The 22,796-nt window shown below is 43.9% G+C and overlaps 1 protein-coding gene and 1 long non-coding RNA gene across 3 annotated transcripts in view; one reads left to right on the forward strand and one right to left on the reverse strand.

Moving 5' to 3' along the window:
• HS3ST2 (heparan sulfate-glucosamine 3-sulfotransferase 2) overlaps positions 1–2,283 on the reverse strand; it is an 82,034-nt gene extending 79,751 nt beyond the window's left edge. Inside the window, exon 1 of the mRNA XM_010961022.2 lies at positions 1,337–2,283. Within this exon, the coding sequence (XP_010959324.1) occupies positions 1,337–1,830 (494 nt within the window). The 5' untranslated portion in view covers positions 1,831–2,283. The remainder of the gene's footprint in view (positions 1–1,336) is intronic.
• The window catches only part of LOC141573899 (uncharacterized), an 85,031-nt gene continuing 63,838 nt past the window's right edge, over positions 1,604–22,796 (forward strand). For both annotated transcript variants that reach the window (XR_012500331.1, XR_012500332.1), the window contains exon 1: positions 1,604–1,734. This is a non-coding gene — a long non-coding RNA (uncharacterized LOC141573899). The remainder of the gene's footprint in view (positions 1,735–22,796) is intronic.

Below are 22,796 nucleotides of genomic sequence, written 5' to 3' on the forward strand. Positions count from 1 at the left end.
ATCCCCCTTCTTACAAATCTAGGATCCCTATTAGGAGCCCGGGGAGGGGGGGGGGTCCTTCTTCTAATGAAGTTGCCCTTTATCCAATAGGCTTATGACTTTCTACTCCCTAAAGCGTTTACTTTTATAAAATTAAAAAAAAAGCCCTCTGTTACTTTGTCAGCTCCCATGTTACCCCTCCCCAGTTCCATCACTATGCAGACATTTCTAGCAAGTCTTCAAGGGGCCAGGTGGATGGTGAGAATTCTGTGACCCATGTGTTATGGGGAGCCCATTCATTACATCACCCCCAGGGATGCCTTGCTCATCCCCCATGTGGGCCAGTCCTACACCCCAACACCATACAGGGCTTGGAAGGTAAATAGGCATTGAACAGTGGAGGTTGCCACCTTCCAGAAGCTTCAGGATATTCCCAGACACCACCAGCCTGGATGACTGGCAACCCCAGCAGTGCAGTGGGGGAGTGGATGGTCTACCTATGACTAGTGGCCCCTGGGACCCTAGCCAATCTTCATCTGAGATGCTCACCAGTATTCCAAATTCCACATCCTGGCAGGCTTAGAAGCATCCCAGTGCAAAGTTTCTTTGTTACACTTTTAAAGCACTTTAGAAAGGCCTTGGGAGGCAGACAGGGCAGGGACTTTTTCTGCTCATTGTGATGGATGAGAAAATTGAGGCTCAATGAGTTTTAGAAATTTGCTCAAGCTAAGCGGAAGAGCCAAGACTCACATCCAGGGTCCTTTCTACTACTCCAAAACACTAATTCAGGGTCAGAGCGATTGGGAGTCTCTGATCAGATACAGCAGCAAATACCTGGAGCTGAGGAGACTCCAGAAAAGACCTTTCTCATCCTGACACTTCAGGGGACGCCCTGTCATTCGGCCTAAACTCCGGGGACCTCGCCCAAGCGCAGAGTCCTGCCGCAAGGGGGCCCTGTTCGGACTTTCCCTTCTCAGGGTCCGTCAGAGGCCAGGAAAGAGCTGGCGAGGCTCAGGAGAGGGCTGTGTTCAGGCAGCACGTGTCCTGGCTGCCCCTTCCCTGGACACCCAGCTCCACCCCAGAGGCTGGACACGCAGCCAGCCCTCCAGCAGCTCGTCCCGAGGTCTGGCCGGAGATCTCCCTTCCCTTGCGGCGACTCCAGAGCCAACTATCCTTTGCCGCCCAAGAAACCGCGCGCCCATCTACACATTCACTGGGAAGTTCTGGATGAATCCTTCCCCTAGAGTCTCCCCACGTGTTAGCCGGAACCCACACGGCGAGCCAGGTTAAGGGGAAGCGAAGGCGCAGGAGAGGGCTCAGAGGACCGAGCGCGCGGAGTGGGGCTCCCGCTCCTTACCTGTACCAGTCCAGCCCGCGGCCGTAGTTCCTGTCGAAGAAGTGGGGCTCGGTGCCCAAGGCCCGCACGTCCGGGTGCACGCGAATAAACTCCAGCACGGCGCGGGTGCCCCCCTTCTTCACGCCCACAATGAGGGCTTGGGGCAGCCGCTTGGTACCCAGCTTCGGCGAGCCGGAGTGGTTGGAACTGGAGAGGCGAGGGGCGGGCGCGGCGGCGGCGGCGCCGGCGGGCGCGCTGGGAGCGCCGGGCTCGCTGGGCGTCGGGCCCGGGGGATCACAGGGGCGGGACTTCTGGAGAAGTTTCTGGCCGCCCGCGCTGGGGCCGCGGAGGCAGCGAGGCGCCCCGAGGAGCCGGCTCCGGCCCAGGTCGTCGCAGCAGCACAGGAGGCTGTAGCACAGGTAAGTGCAGGAGAGCGAGAGCGTGAAGGCGAAGAGCAGCCTGCGCGCCCTCCGCGGCTGAGGTGGCCCCGCGCGGCCCAGGACACTATAGGCCATGGCTCCATGGGCGCGCGCCGGGGGTCATGGTTTCTGAGGGAGCGCTGGCGGCGGAGCGGCGGGGGCTCTTCGGCCGCCTAGAGGGCTGGCGCGGCGCGGCCCGGGCCACGCGGGTCGGGCGTGGGGGGCGCCGTCTTCTCCAGGCGCTGCCAGCCGGGGTGCGCACCATGCCCGGGGACCCCAGGGGCGGCGGCTCCTCGGGGGACGGGCGGCGGCGCCTCCGACATCCTCTCCGTCCTAGGTGACGGGGCTCCGGGCAGCGGGGCGGCTCCCGGCGCTCCTCGGCTCTCACGTGCGCCGGGTTAGGAGCGCGCCCAGCGCCCGAAGCCCCATCCCGGATCCACGCCGCGCGGCGCCCAGAACGCTCGGCGGCGGCGCGGCGGTGCGGGCGGGCGCGCGGGCCGGACGGTGGCGCTGGCGCCGGCCGCGTTCCGGCTCCTCGAGAAATGCCGAGCGGAGCGCGCTGCCGGCTCTATTTAAAGAGTCGCCTGACGTCAGCCGCGCGGGTCCCCCGAGCCCGCGCCCCGCCCGGGGACCCGGCCCGCCCCCCCGCGCCCCCACTTTCTTACCCTTCTCAGGGACACACCACCCCGGCCCTCCGCACGCAGGCCGCTCCCTAAGGAGCCCCGGCCGATTTGGGTGATGTTGGGAGGGTGTCGAGGCGTTTGCTCCTCTAGAAGCCTGGACACCCCGGCCACAACGGCCTCCCGACACCCAGGGGTGGGAGCCCGGGTCGAGATTGCGCCATCCAGACCCAGACATAGACCCAGGCGCAGGCACAAGCACCCTGCATTGATAAACGGTCCCAGCACACGGACACACGCACGCACGCAAACACAGGTACACACGTACCTGGGCGGGACACACCCCACATGGGGCGGGGAGGGAGAAATCTCCTAACCTAGGCATAGAAACACCCACGGGGACACTCTCTCTTCCGCCCACCCCCATTTCACCCAGCGGAGAGGGAAGCAGACATGGTGCCTTGCGCGCAGGCAGGCGCGGCGCTGGGACACATGCTCTAGACGGGATGGGTGGAGGAGCGGAGTGTGAGATTCCGTGACTGTTCGTGGAGCTCCTCAGCCCCCCGCGCGCTGACTCACACCCAACGGCTCGCTCTGTCTCACACCCATGAAGCGTGCGCTCCCACCCACCGTCACTCCACCTCTCCCTGAGCCTGGCGGGGCAGCTAGCCCCAAGGAGCGGACTCCGCGCGGGGCGGATACCCCTCAGCCGCTGCCCCCTAGCGGCATTCTGCTCCCCGGGGAGCTGAGCAGGTCCCACAGCGTCCCTAAGGTCCAGGACTTCTTCACGCCACGGCACAGGGAGGAGGAAACAGAGGGCGCGCAGAACTCATCCAGGAGCAATTCTTCTTGGAATGATTCCTAAGTTACTGCCCACGGGACAGCTCTCAGTGACTATGACCAAGACAGGCTTAAGTGACCAACCCAGTACTACCCTGAGTGACCACACTAGTAGGTCAGAACTGTGCATCAGAAAGGCCTAAATGACTGTGGACAAGAACCCAGCTAAGTTGTTGCTCCTCAACAATGCTATGCCATGCTGTCCAGGTGTTCATCAAGTGAGTACCCCCATAGACTGTCGGAGTGACCACCGCCACCCACTCCCCAAACTGAACATCCCTTTTCAGCAACCTTCTTCAGGTGCTAACTTGACCACGCTCTGTGGACCTTAGCCCAAGCTAGGGAAAATTTTGTAGCCAAACCAGACCCATCCCTAGAAACCTTAGAACAATCCGTCTACTACAGATAATAACTTCCAAGTTTGTTTCAAACACTGGGCATGTATTAACTCATTTAATATTGACCACAACCTATGAGATTTTTTACCGTTATCCTCACATCATGTCGCTTCCTTAATCCTAACATTTATTGAGTGCTTCTTTTGTGCAAATCACTTGGCATGCACTACCTCATTTATCTTCAGAGATAGGTACTATTATAATTCCTAACTTACAGAAAGTGAGATTAAGGCTAACACATACTCAGTAATGGACAGAGCTGGATTGAAACCCAGGCAGTCGGACTCCAAGATTCGAGCTCTTAGAGTGTTTTGCAATTCCCTGACTTCCTTTGACCATGCCTCACATAATTCCATCCTACATCTGAACTAAGTTGTTCCGAACTCTGACACCTGGGACTGAATGAGGAATTTCAGGTATGGATTGAAAAGTTCCACAGACTGAGAAGTTCCATGGAGCTCTCATCTCCCTTCTGTAAACTGTTTCTAGTAATGCCACCCATGACCTCATGATCTTTTTCTTGTAGCTACATCACGCTGCTGCCAGCTCAAGCTTGCAGCCAAGTAACATCTCTGTTTCTTACAAGTGCTTCTGATTAAGACACATCTACCCCATACTGTGCTTGCATAGTGAGCTTTTTTGGACCCAACATGTAGGTCCTTCCACATTTGACCTGATTGAATTGTATCTTGTCTCATCAGCTCACTCCTCCAATTAAAAAAAAAATCTACTTGAATCTTGAATCATGACATAGCTTTCATTTATTAAAAAAAAAAAAAAGTAGAAAGATGATATGCTAGCCGCTTTACCCTTGATTCCAGGGGTACCTTGGGCAAGTGGGTTGACCTCTCTGAACCTCAGCTAAAATGGGAATTAGGATAAACTGAAACCTCTTGGGGTTCTGATGTTGCTTAATTCTATGATTCTCATTACTCAAGACATGAACCACTCTGTTGGCATCATGTCATCTCTGTGTTTGATTACAATTAATTAATTCCTCACTCAAATTTTTAATAAAAGTGTCAAAACACATATGTTGCAAGGAGTTCTAATATGTACTTTCAACAGTTTTCCACATTGTGAACCTGCTATTTCCACATTTCATGGTTAAAATTACAAGGTTAAATGTGGATTAATCTACTCTGACAAGTGCTTTTTTTTTTCCATAGGGGGAAAAGAACCATGGATATAGTTATATCTCCTAATTCTGTGCTTGGCTCAATTTTTAAATTATTTTTATCTTTGAATTTATAAACTCTGAAATTTCTGGATATTCAGATACATCAGAGCCATGCAGATTTCCCTCTTCAAAATTCCAACCAGAATAGTGACCACGACTTAGATAAAAATTTTCAGGAGGGAGACAGTGAACATGCCTGTGCATTAACCTCTCCCTCTATTTTTTCCCCAGAAGTGCCAGGATTTTTCTTTGGGGGCATCTGGTAGGATTATGTTGAGTTGTCTGGTTTGTCAAATCACACTCACTTTTCTATCATGTGAAAGAAGATGAAGGTGACTCAGGCCTGGTATGACTCTGGTGTTAGGGACCCAGGGTCCGCCATGTTTCCTCCATCCCCAACTCGCCATGTAGTCCAAGATGACTTACTCATCTCCAACTATCCTGTCCACATCCAAGATGTGCATAAGGAAAAAGGACAGAAAGACATGGCATGTCCCTTCGAGGACATTTCCTAGAAGTTGCCTGCATCACTTCCAGCTGCATTCAGTTGGTCAGAACATTGTCACCTGGCTTTCAACCTTCAAGAGACCCTTTGAAATGTAGTCCTAATTCTGGGTGGCTATAGTCCTGGCTAATATTCAGGTGTTTTGTTAGCCAGAAAGAACTTGAAGAAAACTTATGGAGAGCAACTGGTAATTGCTACCATTCTTGGGTTCTTGGAGAGTTCTCCCTCATTGTTTCCTTATGTGGGTTTGTGTAGGCTGAGCCTAGTTCAAGGGCAGGCATATGACCAAGCCCAGTCAATCACAACTTTCTAATCATATTTCAGTGATCGAAAGCAACTGGACTCTAATTTTTTAGTGATCATCAACTAGAGAACTTTTGTTTAAACTGTTGGAAAGAGAAACTTTTTCTTCTGAGATGATGAACTAATATAAAATAAGCCTGAACCTTTCAATGGCTATCTCTGCCATCGAGAGGGGAAACTCTGGGGAGTGAAGCAAACACAGAAGAAAGCAAGACCAAAAGATGGGGAACTGGAGTCCTGATTGTAACTGAATCTAGCTGCGCCAGAAGCATGGTCCCTGGACTTTTTGCTCCAATGGACTAGTTGTCTTTCTGTTACTTGCAACCGAAAGAGTCTTGACTAACCCAAAAGATAGTTGCCACCTCAATTACAGGGAACAGGGACTATTTAAATTAAAAAATGGTGGAGGTGGAGTGGGGGCTTATTTCTAAGGATACACACAGACTAAGACTGGAATCCTTCAAAATCTGGACAGTCAGAGGATCCAACTGCATTATCCATCTTCTCTATTCCTCTCTGTATCTTATTTATTTCCTTCTGACTCTTAATTGCCTTTTTTTCCCCCTTTATTTATAAATCAGTAAGGGTTACTGAATTGCAGGCAACAGAAACTGACTCTGGCTAATAATATAAGCAAAAAGAAGAATTGGAAATAGCTCACACAGAAAAAGCACTTCAAGATAGTACACAGATTTAATAAGAAGGCTGGAGAATTGGGCTCATAAACAGAGTAGCAACCACAGAATGTATTTCTTTCTCATCCTTTTCTTTCTGAGTCTGTTTTCTCTTTCGTGTCAGCAGTATCTTGAGTCTTCCTTTCCACTCTAATACCCTGCGTGTTAAGACCTTGAATTTGAAATTATAAAATAAGGACGTTTTCTTTCCCTTAAGTCTTTGGACCCAGTCAAGCTTTATTATTCAGTTTTATGTCAGTGTCATTTTCAAAAATCTTCCCTAGTGCTGAGTTTCATAAAATGTGAGAAAATGTTCCAAAGAGGGTGGTTCTTTTGAGGCAAAAGACTGTGAAATGAAGTCACATGGTCTGCAGGTTGTGTGAGATGCAAAGTTCACATCTGAGCCAAGAGGATGTGAATGGATATTCTACATTTAAGAAAGAGATTGGGAGTGAGGATGAGAGAAGATTTTATGCATATTCACTTCTCTGGATAAAATCAGAGGGCAAAAGTTCAAGGGACAGATATTGCCTATAGAAGGGAACCAAATCTAAAAGACCAGGAACCATGGTTGATTTTAAGTGCTTTGTAAGATTCCAAGCCTTTGTCACTCTCCGTTGGCAATAATAGCCATAATAATAACAGGTACTCCTTACTGAGCATTTACTCAGCAGCAAGCACTGGGCAAAGCATTTAAGTGCATTACCTAATCTAATCCTCTCAATAAACATGACACAGATTGTTAATATCCCTATTTTATAAATAAGAAAACAGTGTCAAGTAGGGTGAATTTTCTGTGTTCTCACAGATGCTGCAGAGTGAAGAAGAGGGAAACGAGTGCAAAAAAAAAAAAAAAAATGAATTGGGAGACCAACGATCAGCTTTACCCATAATCTTCCCTCGGGTCAGTACACGCCCCCACCTCCCATCCTGCATTATTTAATCCACATTATCTTATCTTCACCCTATCGTTCCATCTTGTCTTCCTAATAAGACTGTAAACTCCTTGGTGGCGGGGATTAAACAGCTAGTTCCAGCTCAGCCTGGTACTTGGAATTTGGGCTGGTTTTTTTCATGTTGCGACTCCCGTGGTTTCTTTATCTCTTTTCTCCTTCTTGCTGGACCATTAAATATTACCCCATCAGGGCTTCCAAAAAAGAACAAATATTTCATTTCAAAAAAAATCCCAAAGTGAATTATTTGTAATGTCAGGGAAGACACTGAGCCTGTTCACTTGCGCAATAATCCGGTTGAGCTGAAACTCTCTCATCTCTGTGTCTTTAACCAAATGGAAGCAGATAAGACTGTCACAACTGGTGTCATCACCCCCCATTTATCAATGCCCTGTGACATAGATTCAGATTTTAGTGGTGGAGGAGTGGAAGAGCTACCTAGCTTCAGAGAACAATTTAGGGAGATATATTTGTCAGCTTATGTTGAGTTTCTTGTTTCCTTTCAGCATTTTTATTATACAGGTAATATATTCTCCATGTAGAAACAAATGAAAATACTGAGAAGCAAAAAGAAAAAGATCCCCCCAAATCATACCACTGAGAAATAACTGTCATTATTCTTTTTACATCCTTCCAATTATAAATGCATCCATTTGTTTGTTTATGGGTCAGCCCATCGCTACTAATTTGTAAGCTGTTTTTTTAACTTAACAATATTGTGAATCTATTTTATATCATTAAGTACAGACCTAGATAAGTCTTGTAGTTCAGAAAGAGAAAAATCTTTCTGCTGGGAATGCTAGATGTAAGGATGGTGTAAGCGTGCAGCTAACAAATGGAGAAAATCTAGCATGCATATGAATTAATTCACCACAGAAGTGAGCAGAAAGTGAGAGTGAAAGACTGGGTCTTGGTAATGATGTTTGAATCCCTGGATCAAGCTTTGCCTGAAGCTATCTGTTCAAGAGACAGTAAAATATAGTAGTTAGAGGTGTAGGGTCTGGAAGCACACAGCCTGAGTTCAAATCCTGGCTCTGCTAATAAGATTAAACAAGATTATAAATGTAATCATTCAGAGCACAGCCTCACTAACAATAAGCCCTCAATAAACATTAGCCATTATTATGCTGCAAACTTTTCAGTTACATCCATCAGTAAGATCTCTTTTTGACTTTAGCTATTTTGATTGATACAGATAGGTACTTTTCAACTAGATACGCATCTTTCAACCTACTTGAAAGTTTTATTGACAATAAAGTAAAATCAACCTCTGTCCTCAGTAATCACCTAAGACCCCTGCTACTTTGGATCCAACTTAATTCCCTGATATTTTAAATGTTTCTAGGGAAGTAACCAAATATCCTCTCTGGACAGTTCATGGCAAGTGTTCAACAAATGTATATTGTAATACCCTCAAAGACTCCTTTGCCTGGAGGAAAGCAAATTTAGCCCTGAGGACGTCAAACAGCTTAAAGGACTGAATTCTCTGTTTATTGATCACCTCCTTCGTGTCCTCTTCCCTCTTTGTTCAGTCTAAATTCCGCAGATAAACATAATAATCACTTTTTTGCTTATATCATCAACTCCCTTGACCCTCTCTCACCATGCTGTATTTCCTAGTTGAAAGAAATCAACTTTCTGCCCACTCAGTGCCCAGTGTCTGCACCCACACAGCTGAACACAGAAAATGCACAAGCATGATGACTAGTCTCACTTAAAATTCAAAATTTTCAGTCTCAAGTGGACCCTTGACACTTCCCAGCAATCATTTCCCTAGTCTATTCATTCTCCCATTCTGCTATATAACCATTCAGTTCCTTCCCTCCCCTGCTTGAACCTCTGACACCTCCTTCCCTTCCCCGTCAGCTGATGACCTTGCTTCCTACTTCTCTGGTAAATAGAAACAATTAAAGGAGAACATTTACCACTGCCTCTACCCACCTGCCTGTAGCTATGGTCATATAGTCTATTCATTGTCCTGTTAATGTGATGTTATGGCCTGTGTTTTTCAATAAGGCCAACCCCTCCACTTGTGTCCTCTATCCAGGCCACTCTCTTCTGTTCAAGGACATGAATCCAGAAATCCTTCCCTTTTTCTCCTGCATCATCAGTTTTCTCCCTCTCCGCTGGGTCCTTTCCTTCAGCATACTTGATATTTCTTCCATCTTAAAAAGGAAAGAGAGAAAGGACCCTGTCTTGACCTCATCTCTCCTCCAACTAGAGCACCATTTATCTTCCTCTCTTTACATCTCAATTCTTCAAGAGAGATCTCTACTCACTGACTCTGAAGTCTCTCCATCCACTCATCCTTGAGTTCATTACAGTCTGGCTTATGCTCCCATCTCTCATCTAAAACTGTTCTCCTAAGGTCACCAACAACATCCATAGTGCTAAACTCAGGTCAGTTGTTAGTCTTCATTGCACCTGACCTATCAGCAGCATTTGACGCAGTTGACGCTCTTCTTGAAACATTTTTTTCCACCAGGATTTCAAGACACCACACTCTTCTAGTGTGTGTTTCTTCCCCCACCTCTCTACTTCTCATTCTAAGCTTCTTTTGATGGTTTCTTTTTGTCTCCATGACCTTTAATTTGTAATATCCTAGGAATTAGTCCTTAGACACCGTCTCTTTTCTATCTACACTTACTCCCTAAGGACATCCTAAGTTTCATGGCTTTCCATACCACTGCATCTCAAATTCATATCTCCTTTCCCCTGAACTGTCCACTCAGACATCTCCACCTGGATGTCTAACAGACATCTCAAACCAAACAGGTCCCAAACCGCACTCTTACTAGTTCCCTAACCCACTGTTATCACAGTCCTGTAACCTGAGCAATAGTCTTGGTCATCTGTATAAATGACAACTCTCATCTTCCATTTGCTCAAGCCAAGAATAATCTAGAATTAGGCTTGACTACTCTTCTCCTCTCACACCCCACATGTGATCTGTGAGCAAATCCTGTTGATTCTCCCCTCAACACATATACTGAATTTGACTGCCTCTCCCCACCTCCATTGCCATCATCTTAGTCCAAGCTATCATTCATTCTCACCTAATTTCCTGTGGTAGCTAATCAGTCATTTCTCTTCTCTCATTTCTGTCCCCACTCTTCCATGCTTTCCTTCGGATTGCAAGACGCTAGAAGCCTAAAACTACATTTCCCAGAATTGCTTGCCAGCTGGTTTCCCGTTAGGTTTGCCCAATGGGAGTTCCTGGCAGGAGACTGGAAAACAAATGGAAGGGAGAAACCATGCTTTTGCCTCTAGAAGTGTCTCATATAGCATTAGTGACAGCAGACGTGGTGGTTAAATGCACGTTTCTAATTTCTTGTTCATGTAGCGTGGAGGTTGAAGTGGGCATTCCTATAACCTTAGCAGCACAGAACTCTTGGTGTAGTAGACCCTTCACCTCTCAGACAATCTGGGGGCCCTGGGATCCTGCAGTGTTAGTGGGATGTGATCTCCTGGCTTTTTGCAACATGGATGTGGCTGTGGTTCCTAAGGCAGCAGGAGCAGTACCAGACACTCCAGCAGTCCCAGTGATGTAGCAATCATGGGCTCTGGCAGCATCATTTTCCCCTTTATTTCTATAGCCTAGAGATATTTCCTGCAGTTACTAATTTCTAAATAACTTTGTCCTTCCCTTTTTGCTTTTCCTACCCTTCCATCACTTTTAGAACCAATCTCCTGTATTAATTCTTTCTGTTTAAAATACCCAGAATATTTTGTTTTCCTGAGCAGACACTGATTGATACAACCACAGTAGTTCTTCTTAAAATCATCTCAAGAGTGAGAGGGTGCCTCCTGTTTAAAGCCCTCTGAGGCTTCTGATCTCACTCAGGAAGAAGATCTGCCCCAGGGGATAAAGACTTGTCAACTTGGTAAGAAGTGTTTTGAGACAATGAAACCAAAATAAAACTGTCAACTGCCCAGATTGCTCCCTTCAACCCTTTCCCCCCACTATTCTCAAGCAACTAGCAGACTCCAAACTGGCCTCCTTCAAAAATGAGAAATAATCAGAAGAATCTGGCAGGGGACCTGTGAATAAATACCACGTAGGAAGATGTCTTTGGTTCCCTGAATTTCCTCTTGGTTCATTCCAACACACTCTTCCCCTTCTCATCACTCTGCGGTCTCCCTCTCTAGAGGTCATCTTAGTGAACTTTTCTGTAGAATAAGTGACCGGAGAGGGGGCAGCACAATTTCCCAGTTGTGTGCATGGCAAAGGAGACCTAGGGGTGCAGCTGCTCCGGCTTGTACCTCTTTCCTGCTTTCTGCAACACCTGATGGCTCAAAGTACTGAACCTTTTGAAGACTGTCTGGCAGTGTTGCCTACTTTAGGTGTTCAAGGCAGCTTTCTCAGCTCTGCTGTGCTGGGTGATGCTTCCAATTTTTTATTGTAATTTCTCCTTTGCTGATGAGTCCTCTCACCTGCTTTGCTCATGTAGGTTAATACTTTTATTTCATTCCTTTGGACACAGAGGTATTGGAAGAAATACAATTTGTGTGACAGAGGGGTTCTGAAAGGACCTTGAACTTCTCCAACAAAAAAGCACTCAGGTGGTGGCTCTCCAGCTAATCTCTGTGTGCCAAAGAGGCTGCTCCTCCAGGTCTGAGTCTTAAGCTCTGACAGATATCAAATGTGGACCCTGCAGGTGGCAAGCAGCAGGCAAGTAAACAGTTTTAGAAGGTCAGCTGGTGGGTAGGTGGGAAACCTAATTAATTTGTACCATACAAGTAGTACACGAATCATTCCTTTTGTAAAAAATGTAGAATAATGCAGCCAAAGGGAAGGTGCCCTCTGACCGTACCCCAGCAATTTTTGTCCTCTCCCCAAAAGTGGCTAACATTATCACAGTTTAGGTAGTGTGCTTTAGTCTTTCTTCTATGCTTTCATGTATAGAAAACATGGAAAAAACCAGCATTCTTGGGGGCTTGAGGAGAAGTATACACGTATAATTACGGTATTCTGCAACTTGCTTTTTTCACTCAACATGTTAATGCCTGCGGATTTAACTCAGTCTCTACAAAGTATTTCATCATATGTATGATGCCTCCTGTTGTTTCCAGTTTACATTTTTTATAGATCATGGTTGATTTAACCATTTCCCTGTGAATAGGCATTTAGTTTTGTATCCATTGTGATTTCACTTGGCTGCATCTAACTGAGAAACACAAAGAAACAGCACTTTGAATAGGGTATCACTTAGCCTTGCTTAAAGGAAGTGCAGACGTAGGCAGTCTGTGTCTGTATGGCGGCTCCATGAAGTTACCAGGCACCCAGCTTCCAGCTCTTGGTCACCTTGGATGTGTCCCACCTCCCTGTGGTTGAAGGTGGGATCTGCAGTTCTCACAGTCACATCCTCAGTAGAGGTGACTGCATGGAGGAATGGAAGAAGGGTACCCACCTTCCCTTTTCAGATTTCCCATAAGTCCCATGCAAATGGCCGCTCACCGTTCCTTGGCCGGAATTTAATCACATGGCCTCACCTGGCCGTAAGAAAACCTGGGACATGAACTCTCTTTTGATGGGCAGTGATCTTAATAGGTTCTGTTGTTTTGAAAGAGACAGGGATATTTGGCAAGCAGCTAGCGGTTTCTACCTCAAGTTGTTTCCAATCTGCTGTTCTTACAATGCTTCAGTGAACATCTTTTAACATAGGGATCACGGTCAAATATTCCCAGCCAACTAGAACAGACCCTAGGCCAGGGCTAGAGTGGGGGGTCCCTGACCTCCCTCTGTGCCAGTTAACTCATTAACTCTTTAGTTGCTGGATCACGGGACAGCAAGGGGCTGAAGGGAAAAGGTTAAAGTGGTCTGGACAGTAGGGGTCAAGGGCACTTATAGAACCTGAGGTGGGACTATCTACCAACCAAAAGAGAAGTATTTTAGCAACTGGTAGAGCCCAGCTCTTCCTTGCCTTCACTCTGTACACGAGCCAGTATCTCTCTGGATGGATTCACTGGGCCCTCAGGTGTGCGTGTTTTAAATTTTTGTTTATTTTTATTTTTAATGGAGGTACTGGGGATTGGACCCAGAACCTCATGCATGCTAAGCACACACACTACCACTGAGCTATACCCTCCCTGCTTTAAATTTTAATAGCGCTTCCCCAGTTTCCCTCCAACTTGTCTATGCTAATCCACACTCCCCCAGCAACGCCTCCCAACCTCATCAACTCTACACATTAAGAAATTATATTTTACAAATAATTTTGCCTATCATATGGAAGAAAGATAGTACCTAATTTTTGTTTTTATTTGCATTTTCCTGATTACCACTGAGGGTGAAAATCTTTTTATATGTTTCTTGGCCACTTAGGATTCTTTGTAAATTGACTGTTCATGGACTTTGCCAATTTTCCTGAAATTTATTTTTGTATATAATTTAAGGTAGCATTCTAATGTTTTTCCAAATGAATAACCATTTGTCCAAAATCAATCACTGAATAGTCCTCTCTTTGCTCACAGATATAAAATACTCCGTTTTTCTCCCTGGACTCTCTCTTTGAATCCATAGACACATTTGTCAGAATTTTCAAACAATATAGTCTTAACATCCATTAATTTTGTAAAAATTTTACAAGGCGTTTCCAAAGTAATAATTCAAATGAGAAACATAAAGAATAGACGAAATGCTTTTGAAAATAAAAATAAGAATGACGTACTTTTTGTGAGATCATAAAATAAATGATAAAGTTACCATAATTAAAGCAGCATGTTTATATCAAGACAGAACAGACAGATTGATCAATGCGGCAAAAGAGAAAACTCACAAACGGGTCCTCACATTCAGCATGGGATAGAGCTGGCATGTGGGTATTGAAGTTAGGGCAATTTGTTAGCCAAAACAAATTCAAAACCAAATTCCAGATGCATCAAAGGATTTCATAGTAGAAATTAGGTCATAAAATAATTACAGGAACATTTTGAGATAAAAAGAGAACTTTTTAGCCCTAAAAGCAGTGACAGATACCATCAAGGATAAGACTGGTAAAATTAGCTACATCAGCAGTTTACACTTGTACATCTAAAAAGTCTCAGATAAAATTAAAAGCAGGTGACACCAAGGAAAATGTAGATGGCAATGTATACGACACACAAATTTTAATAGCCTTAATATAGAGGTATATAGAGAGAGGTATATTTAAGGGCTTTATACCTCTTAAAGAGTATATATCTTATGTAAAGGTATAATAAAGAGCATTGAAACATCAGTAAGTTTGAAGGGTGAAAAGTAAATGAAGGTACGAGAGTAATTCTACAGCACTAAAGTTATATTCATGGGGTGACCTTGGAATAGTCGCTAACTTACACATGATCATCTAATGAATGCTTCTCAAGCTTTACTGTTCATTCTGAAATTAACAAATTATATGTCAGTATACCTCAATAAATTAAAAAAAAACTTTACTGTTCAAAAAAAATCGGTAAGAAATGATGAACTACACAATGGAAAAATCGTCAAATCACATGAATAGGCATTTCAGTAAAGAAGAAATACAAATGACTAATATAGTGGAAAAACTGAACATTAACATAGTGGAAAATAAAATTACATTAAATAGAACTTATTACCAATCAAGTCAGCCAATAATTTTTAAATGATGAGCTCCAGGCCATCAACAAGATGGAGAAACACCACCTTCATGCATCCTTGAGTATGTCAATTGGAACAATTGTTCTGGAAGACAATTTGGCAATGTGTACTACAAATTTTAGAAAATATCCATGCCTTTTTATTCAGGGTAGAAATTTATCCCAAGAAATAGATGACGGATAGATACACAGGATAGTGTATAAGGTAATTTTTTGGTTACAGGATTATTTATATAAAATTGGAAGGAGTCTGAAAACTGCATCAATTGGTTTTTGCTGAAATAAATTATGATCTCTTGCTCTCTCAGTGCCAGTCCCCTCTCTCCACCCCAGTTCAGTGTGTACTATGAAGAGGCAGGAGGTCACAGACTAGAGCAGGAGCAAGACTGACATCCCACATGTGTCTGAACTTGGCCTCTTAATGATCCAGCCTAGTGGTTCTCAGCCCTGACTGTACATGAGAATCAACCAGAGCACTTTTTAAAAATGCTGATACCGGAGGCCCCACCAACAGGTCCTGGGTGAGGTCTAGGACTGGTATTATTTTTAAAGCTCCCTCGGTGATTCTAGTGTGAAGCCAGGGTCAAGAACCATTGCTAACAGCACTCCCTTTAAGTTGATTAATTACACAGGTTATTGACCAATGCTGGAACTAACAGCCTCCAGAAGCCCCAGGGAAGCCAGACCATTGCTTGAGCTGGGTTCATCACAAGTGGGCAGCGGCCAACCTCATGCCCCAAGAGACTGGCCTCCCTGGCCTTGCTACAGCCCGGCCAACCAAGTGTCTGTTAGATTTAATGCCAAAGAGGTCATGGGTGACCTTGACGAGCACACTTACCGGCGAGGGATTCTTGACTGTTCGTGACAAACTGCCACAACAAAGCTACACACCAGTTCGCGTTTCCATTTTTAGCCTCTTTATTACCTCCATCTGTTGATGGAGATGTGGCAGCAAACACACGGGGTGTGAGCTGCAGCGTTATCTGGTATTGTATAAATAAGGACAGCCAAACTCCTACAGAGTCTCCCACTTGTGGTGGGGGCTGATGCTTCCTAAGTGGGTCTCTCCTTCTGTCCGCACATTCCATCCCTGCCCCCCCCCATCTCCTCTCCCTTCTCCTCCACCTCAATAACACATTTGCAGTTTACACTCCATTTCACACAGACAACTTTCTAGCACTTCCTTGCTCACACAGCGATGGCTTGAGGCTTAGCTGCAGACCTTGAAATGCGTCTTTATTTTCATCAGCAACTGCCTCTTCCCTAATCCCTGCCACTGCCCTGTCTCTGCCTCCCAGCCATCCCCAACCCCGATCTAATGATACTGTGCGCTACAAGGACTCATTTCTGATAATTTATTAACATACTAAAAGAGGTGATGTATTCATGTCTAGAATCCCCCTTCTAAGTATAAAATGAAAGGATAAAAGGGAAGGGGGAAAGATGTGGGTACTATTTACTGGGGGTTCTTTCATTTTCGGTGCCCTTTCCACCATGCTCAGATTCCTAAGAGGAGGAAAGCCAGAAATTGGAACTATTCCAGGGCAATGATTCCCAAAGTTCAGTCATGTATATGGTTTCCACCCTCTCCACGGACCAACAATATGATTATTTCTATACAATTTCTTTGTATCATTTCACCTTTTATATTTAGGTGTTTCTAAAGTGAGCCCGACCATTATTCAAAGTAAAAAAAAAAACCATCACTTCCCCAAATAGAAGGGAACTTTAAGAACTTATACAACAAAGACAAAACAGAGTTATTTCTTCCTTTAGATACTGTTGCCTGCTACACACTGAGTTTGACACTTGCTCTCTCCTTGTTCAAAAGGTGAATAAACAAGAGAGGTGTTAAGGACGTTTTAGCACCAGACTGAGAAGTCTCCTTGATGTAGTCAGAAGGGCGGGAAGATGTTTGGAAAAGAATAACTTTCTTTGTGAGTTGATGGCTGTGTGACACCTGAAATTATCTTGGTGCCATCACAAATAAACACCCCAAACTGGAAGAAGCACTGCTCTAGCCCAGTGCTTACTTTTGCGGGGGGGGGGGGATAATTGGGTTTATTTATTGATTACTATTATTATTTATTTAATGGAGGTACTGGGGATTGAGCCCAGGACCCTGTGCATGCTAAGCACACACGCTACCACTGAGCTATACCGTCCCCTCTAGTGTTTACTTTTTATTTCTAGTGGGATCCTCTGTCTGCCTCCTTTCCTACAGTAAGCCCAAACACCATTTTGGATCATTTTTCCTTTAAACCATCTATCGAGCATCAAATCTCCCCAAGAGATTCTAATCTGGTAGGTCTGGGTTGCAACTCAAAAGCTGAAATTCTGAAAAATGCCCCAGAGGATTCTTATGGCCAGACAAGTTTGGGGAACCTCTTGCCCAGGAGCACCATTTAAGCAGCAGAGTGCCTCCAATACCCCCCAGGAGCACCAGGAAGATCTCATCCCTCTCTCCACCACTCCACCTCTCCTCTAAGTCCCTCTAAAACTCTTCAGCTGAAAAGAGTCCTCTCATTTCTTACTCCCTCCCTGCAAAACTGAAAAATCTCTTCTTTATTAATAATGTTTAAGATTTCCCACTCCCGGCCTTATACCTGGGGTGTGGAGAGAGACAGAGAGAGAAGAGAGGCCAGGGGGTGCTGCCTTCTGTCCGCTTCCAGGGTGACACATGCTTCACCTCCCAAGCACTTGGCATCTATCCTCCATTGCTGCTGGGAATCTTGTCCTGTCTCTGCAACTGCGACCTCTAGGAATCCTTGGTCCTAAAGAAGACTGGTGAGAGGGGAGGGTATCAGAGCAACAGTGTTAAAATATCTTTGAACTCAGCTTGACAGCCTGCCCCAGGGCACATACCCACGGTGAATGCACCCTAAACGTTGTCCCCATTCAGGGTCAGATGTTTGTAGGCGCCATTATTCAGGTTTTCTACAGTCAGGGCAAATAGCTACCAGCACACATTTTGATTTTTAGGTTCAAAACCATCTCTACCAGTCTACTCCATGGAGGGTACCCAGAGTAGTGGTAAAGCTTATGGACCCTGGAGCCAGACATCCTTGAGTTCAAAGCCTGTCTTTGCTACTAGCTGCTCAAGTCACCTTGACCAGGTTATCTAACCTCTTAGCATCTCAGGTTTGTTATCTCTGTTGGAGGTGGCGATAACCAAAAGGGCTACAGCCTAGAGGATGAAATAAACTAATGTGTATAAAGAGATTTGCGTAATGCCTGACAGAAGTGAATACTCAATAAATATTAGCCTCCATCATCATCACCATCATCAGCATCATCACCACCATCTATGAATCTCTGAGATGGCAATGGATAACATCTAAGTGTTATTAAAGCATTGTAATAGTGGGGAGGGTATAGCTCAAGTGGTAGAGTGCATGCTTAGTGTGCATGAGGTCCTGGGTTCAATCCCCAGCACCTCCTCTAAAAATAAATTAAAAAGTAAACCTAATTACCCCCCCCCCCAAGTAAAGCATTGTAGTAGACATGTGTTCTTCTTTTAGGCTGCCTTGCTCTGACCATCTTTCCTATGTTTATGGAATTCCCCATGCTATCAGTCTTTTTTTTTTTTTAACATTTTTTTATTGAGTTATAGTCATTTTACAATGTTGTGTCAAATTCCAGTGTAGAGCACAGTTTTTCAGTTATACATAACATACATATATTCATTGTCACTTTTTTTTTTTTGCTGCGAGCTACCACAAGGTCTTGTATATATTTCCCTGTGCTATACAGTATAATCTTGTTTATTCTACATTTTGAAATCCCAGTCTGTCCCTTCCCACCCCCCACCCCCTTGGCAACCACAAGTTTGTATTCTATGTCTGTGAGTCTGTTTCTGTTTTGTATTTATGTTTCTTCTTTTTTTTTAGATTCCACATATGAGCAATCTCATATGGTATTTTTCTTTCTCTTTCTGGCTTACTTCACTTAGAATGACATTCTCCAGGAATATCCATGTTGCTGCAAATGGCGTTATATTGTCGGTTTTTATGGCTGAGTAGTAGTCCATTGTATAAATATACCACATCTTCTTTATCCAGTCACCTGTTGATGGACATTTAGGCTGTTTCCATGTGCTATGAGTCTTGATAGCAGGCACAATCTGTCCCCTACTAAGAAGCTGAAAGTGTCAGATCTCATTTTCCTGGACTCCCTTGCAGCTAGGGAGACCCAGATTCTGGCTGATTCCCTTCCCATGGAGTGAGGAGCCCATAGGACTAAGGAGTTGTGCTCACCCTGCCTTATAGACCACATCCCAGGTATCCTGGATCCTAGAATCCCTGGTAAAACAGCCTCAACCCACTTCCAAGCCCACACAAATCTCTTCCCCAGGTTTGTCCTGAGAGGGGTCTGCTCAGCAGTGTACACACCCCGAGGCCCACAGGGTGGCCAAGAAATGACTCTTTACAAGAGAGGGTATAGATGGAGCTTGGATGTTTACGTGCTTGTGTGAAGGATGAGCCAGCCGTGGAAAGAGAAGGGGTGGGCCACACAGGCCAGGAGGCTCCTCCCATACCATTACCTTCAAGTGAAGAGCTCAGAGGAGTCAGAATTCTAAATCTGAACTTGGCCTCCCAGGATGCTCTGAAATTATGTCTGTCAGGATTGCATTATAGAATATACTTTATTTAACAGCGTGTAGCTTTGGTTCATAACTTTCAAATATTTAAGTATGTAGTATATGGGCCTCCATTTGTGCTCTTCCTCCAGGTCCTGAAAATGACAAGATTTGCTTGTGCACTTGCTCCAGGCTTTGAGTCAGGAGCAAAGGACACCAGGAAGCAGAAACTAGAGAGTTCTCTCTCTTTCTGTCTCTGTCTCTCTGTCTCTGGCTGTCTTTCTGTCTCTGTGTCTCTGTTTCTCTGTGTGTTTTTGCAGCAGTAGTGGTTGCAGCAAGACTGAAGTTCCGGAGATAAGTGGTAGCAGGGAAAGTGGGGGCACCTGGTCCATTGCCTGTGGTGCATCTGATGGGCAAGTTCCATCACTAGAGCAGCACAGGGCAGCAACAGTGCTGCCCCAGACAGACAGACTCTCTGCGAGGGAACCTGGCCAGAGATTCCTGCTGCCCAGCCCCTCCTGATTCTCCTCAGTTCTCTTTTTCCAGACATCTCAGGGATTCTGTGAACTACCTATCCAACAGCCTTTTAATTTCTTTTTATAACATGTTTACTTAGTTTCACCCCACTAATCCATGTGTCCAGTAGCAAAAATAAAACATACACAGAAATAAAAGATACAGTTATAGTCCCTCCACCCAGAAGAATTCATTGTTATCACTTCAGCCTATATTCCAGATTTTATATCTAACTATAAATACATAAAATTATCATAATAAATTATTTCTTTATTTATTCTTTATTCTATCTTGTAACGTAATTTTCCCACAGAACCCAATATTGTGGACATCTTTACATGCCAATGCACTTTTTTAAAAATTAAACTTTTAATTTTGAGATAATTGTGGATTCACATGCAGTTGTAAGAAATAATACTGAAAATAATACAGAGAACCACATACTCATTACCTAGTTTCTCCCAATGGTAATATCTAACAAAACTATGGTACAGTATCACGACCAGGGTATTGATATTGGTATAATACACTCATCTTATTCAGATTTCCTCAGTTTTACTTGTGTGTGTGTGTGTGTGTGTGTGTGTGTGTGTTCATCTCTACACAGCATTATCAAGTTTGAGTATCCACCAGCACACTCAACATATGGGACATGGATTCTATCATGTTGTCCTTTAATATGCATGCCCACCTCTCTTCCACCCCACACTGCATCCCTAACCCCTAATCTGTTCTTCACTTCTAATATTTTGTCTTTTCACAAACATTACATAAATGGCACCGTACAGTATGTAACTTTTTGAGGCTGGCTTTTTTCACTCAGCATAGTTCCCTGGAGATCCATCCAAATTGTTTTGTGTATCAGTAGTTCGTTCCTTTTTGTGGGGAGGATATAGCTCAAGTGGTAGAGCACATGCTTAGCATGCATGGGGTCCTAGGTTCGATCCTCAGGACCTCCGTTAAAAAAATAATTAATAAATAGATCTAGTTACCTTCCCCCTGCATAGAAGAACAAAACAAAAGTTCATTCTTTTTTATTTCTGAGCAGTATTTCAGTATTTCATTTATTCCATGGTGTGGATGTGGTCTTTAATCATTCACCCATTAAAGAGCATTTGGGCTGGTTCCCATTTATGCCTATTACAAATAAAGGTGCTATGAACATTCATGTACATGTTTTTGTGTGGACATACATTTTCATTTCTCTGAGATAAATGCCCAAGAGCTCAATTACTGGATCAAGTGGTAACTGTATATTTAGTGTGAAAGAAACTGCCAAATTGCCTTCCAAAATAGTTGCATCATTTTTACGATATATGAGTGACCAGTTTCTCTCCATCCTCACCAGCATTTGGTGTTGTGACAATTTGTTTTCTTAATTTTTTAAATTGAAGTACAGTCAGTTATAATATATCAATTTCTGGTGTACAGCACAATGTCCCAGTCATGCATAAACATACATATTCATTTTCACATTCTTTTTCATTAAAGCCATTACAAGATATTGAATATAGCTCCTTGTGCTATACATAAGAAACTTGTTTTTTTAATCTATTTTTATATATAGTGGCTAACATCTGCAAATGTCAAACTCCCAAATTTATCCCTTACCACCCCCATGCCTCCAGTGACTGTAAGATTATCTACTATGTCTGCGAGTCTGTTTCTGTTTTGTAGATTAGTATCCACTTTTTTTTTTCTTTTTATTTTTTAGATTCCACTTATGAGTGATGTCATGCAGTATTTTTCTTTCTCTTTCTGGCTTACTTCACTTAGTATGACTATCTCCAGGTCCATCCATGTTGCTGCAAATGGCATTATTTTATTATTTTTTGATGGCTGAGTAGTATTCCATTGTATAAATATACCACAATTTCTTCATCTAGTCATCTGTTGATGGACATTTAGGTTGTTTCCATGTCTTGGCTATTGTATGTAGTGCTGCTATGAACATTGGGGTGCATGCATCTTTTTGAGTTAGAGTTCCCTCTGGATATATGCCCAGGAGTGGGATTGCTGGATCACACGGTAAGTCTATTTTTAGTTTTCTGAGGAATCTCCATACTGTTTTCCGTAATGGCTGCACCAAACTACATTTCCACCAATGGTATAGGAGGGTTCCCTTTTCTCCACAGCCTCTCCAGCATTTACTATTTGTGGACTTTTGAATGATGGCCATTCTGACTGGTGTGAGGTGATACCTCATTGTAGTTTTGATTTGCATTTTTCTGATAATTAACGATATTGAGCATTTTTTCCATGTGCCTATTGGCCATTTCTATGTCTTCACTGGGGAATTGCTTGTTTAGGTCTTCTGCCCATTTTTGGATTGGGTTGTTAGTTTTTTTGTTATTAAGTTGTATGAGCTGTTTATATATTCTGGAAATTAAACCTTTGTCATTTGCATCATTTGCAAATATTATAGGTTGTCATTTTGTTTTGCTTATAGTTACCTTTGCTATGCAAAAGCTTGTAAGTTTAATTAGGTCCCATTTGTTAATTTTTGCTTTTATTTCTGTTGCCTGAATAGACTGCCCTAGGAGAGTCATAATTTTTTATTTCAGCCATTCTGATAAGTGTGTAGTGACACCTTATTGTGATTTTAACTTATGTTTCCCTGATGGCTAATAATTGAACATCTTTTCATCTACTTATTTTCCATCTACATATCCTTTTTAGTGAAATGTCTCTTCATGCCTTTTGACCATTTTCTAATTTTATTTCAATTTTTTTTCTGTGAGCCTTAAGAGTTTTTAATACATTCTAGACACTAGTCTTTTGTCAGATGTGTGGTTTGCAAATATTTTCTCTCAATCTGCAGGTTATCTTTTCATTCTTTTACCGGTTCTTTTTGCAGAGTAAAAGGTTTTAATTTTGATGAGGTCAAATTTA

Source organism: Camelus bactrianus, chromosome 18 (assembly GCF_048773025.1).
Source record: "Camelus bactrianus isolate YW-2024 breed Bactrian camel chromosome 18, ASM4877302v1, whole genome shotgun sequence".
Classification (NCBI taxonomy): Eukaryota; Metazoa; Chordata; class Mammalia; order Artiodactyla; family Camelidae; genus Camelus; species Camelus bactrianus.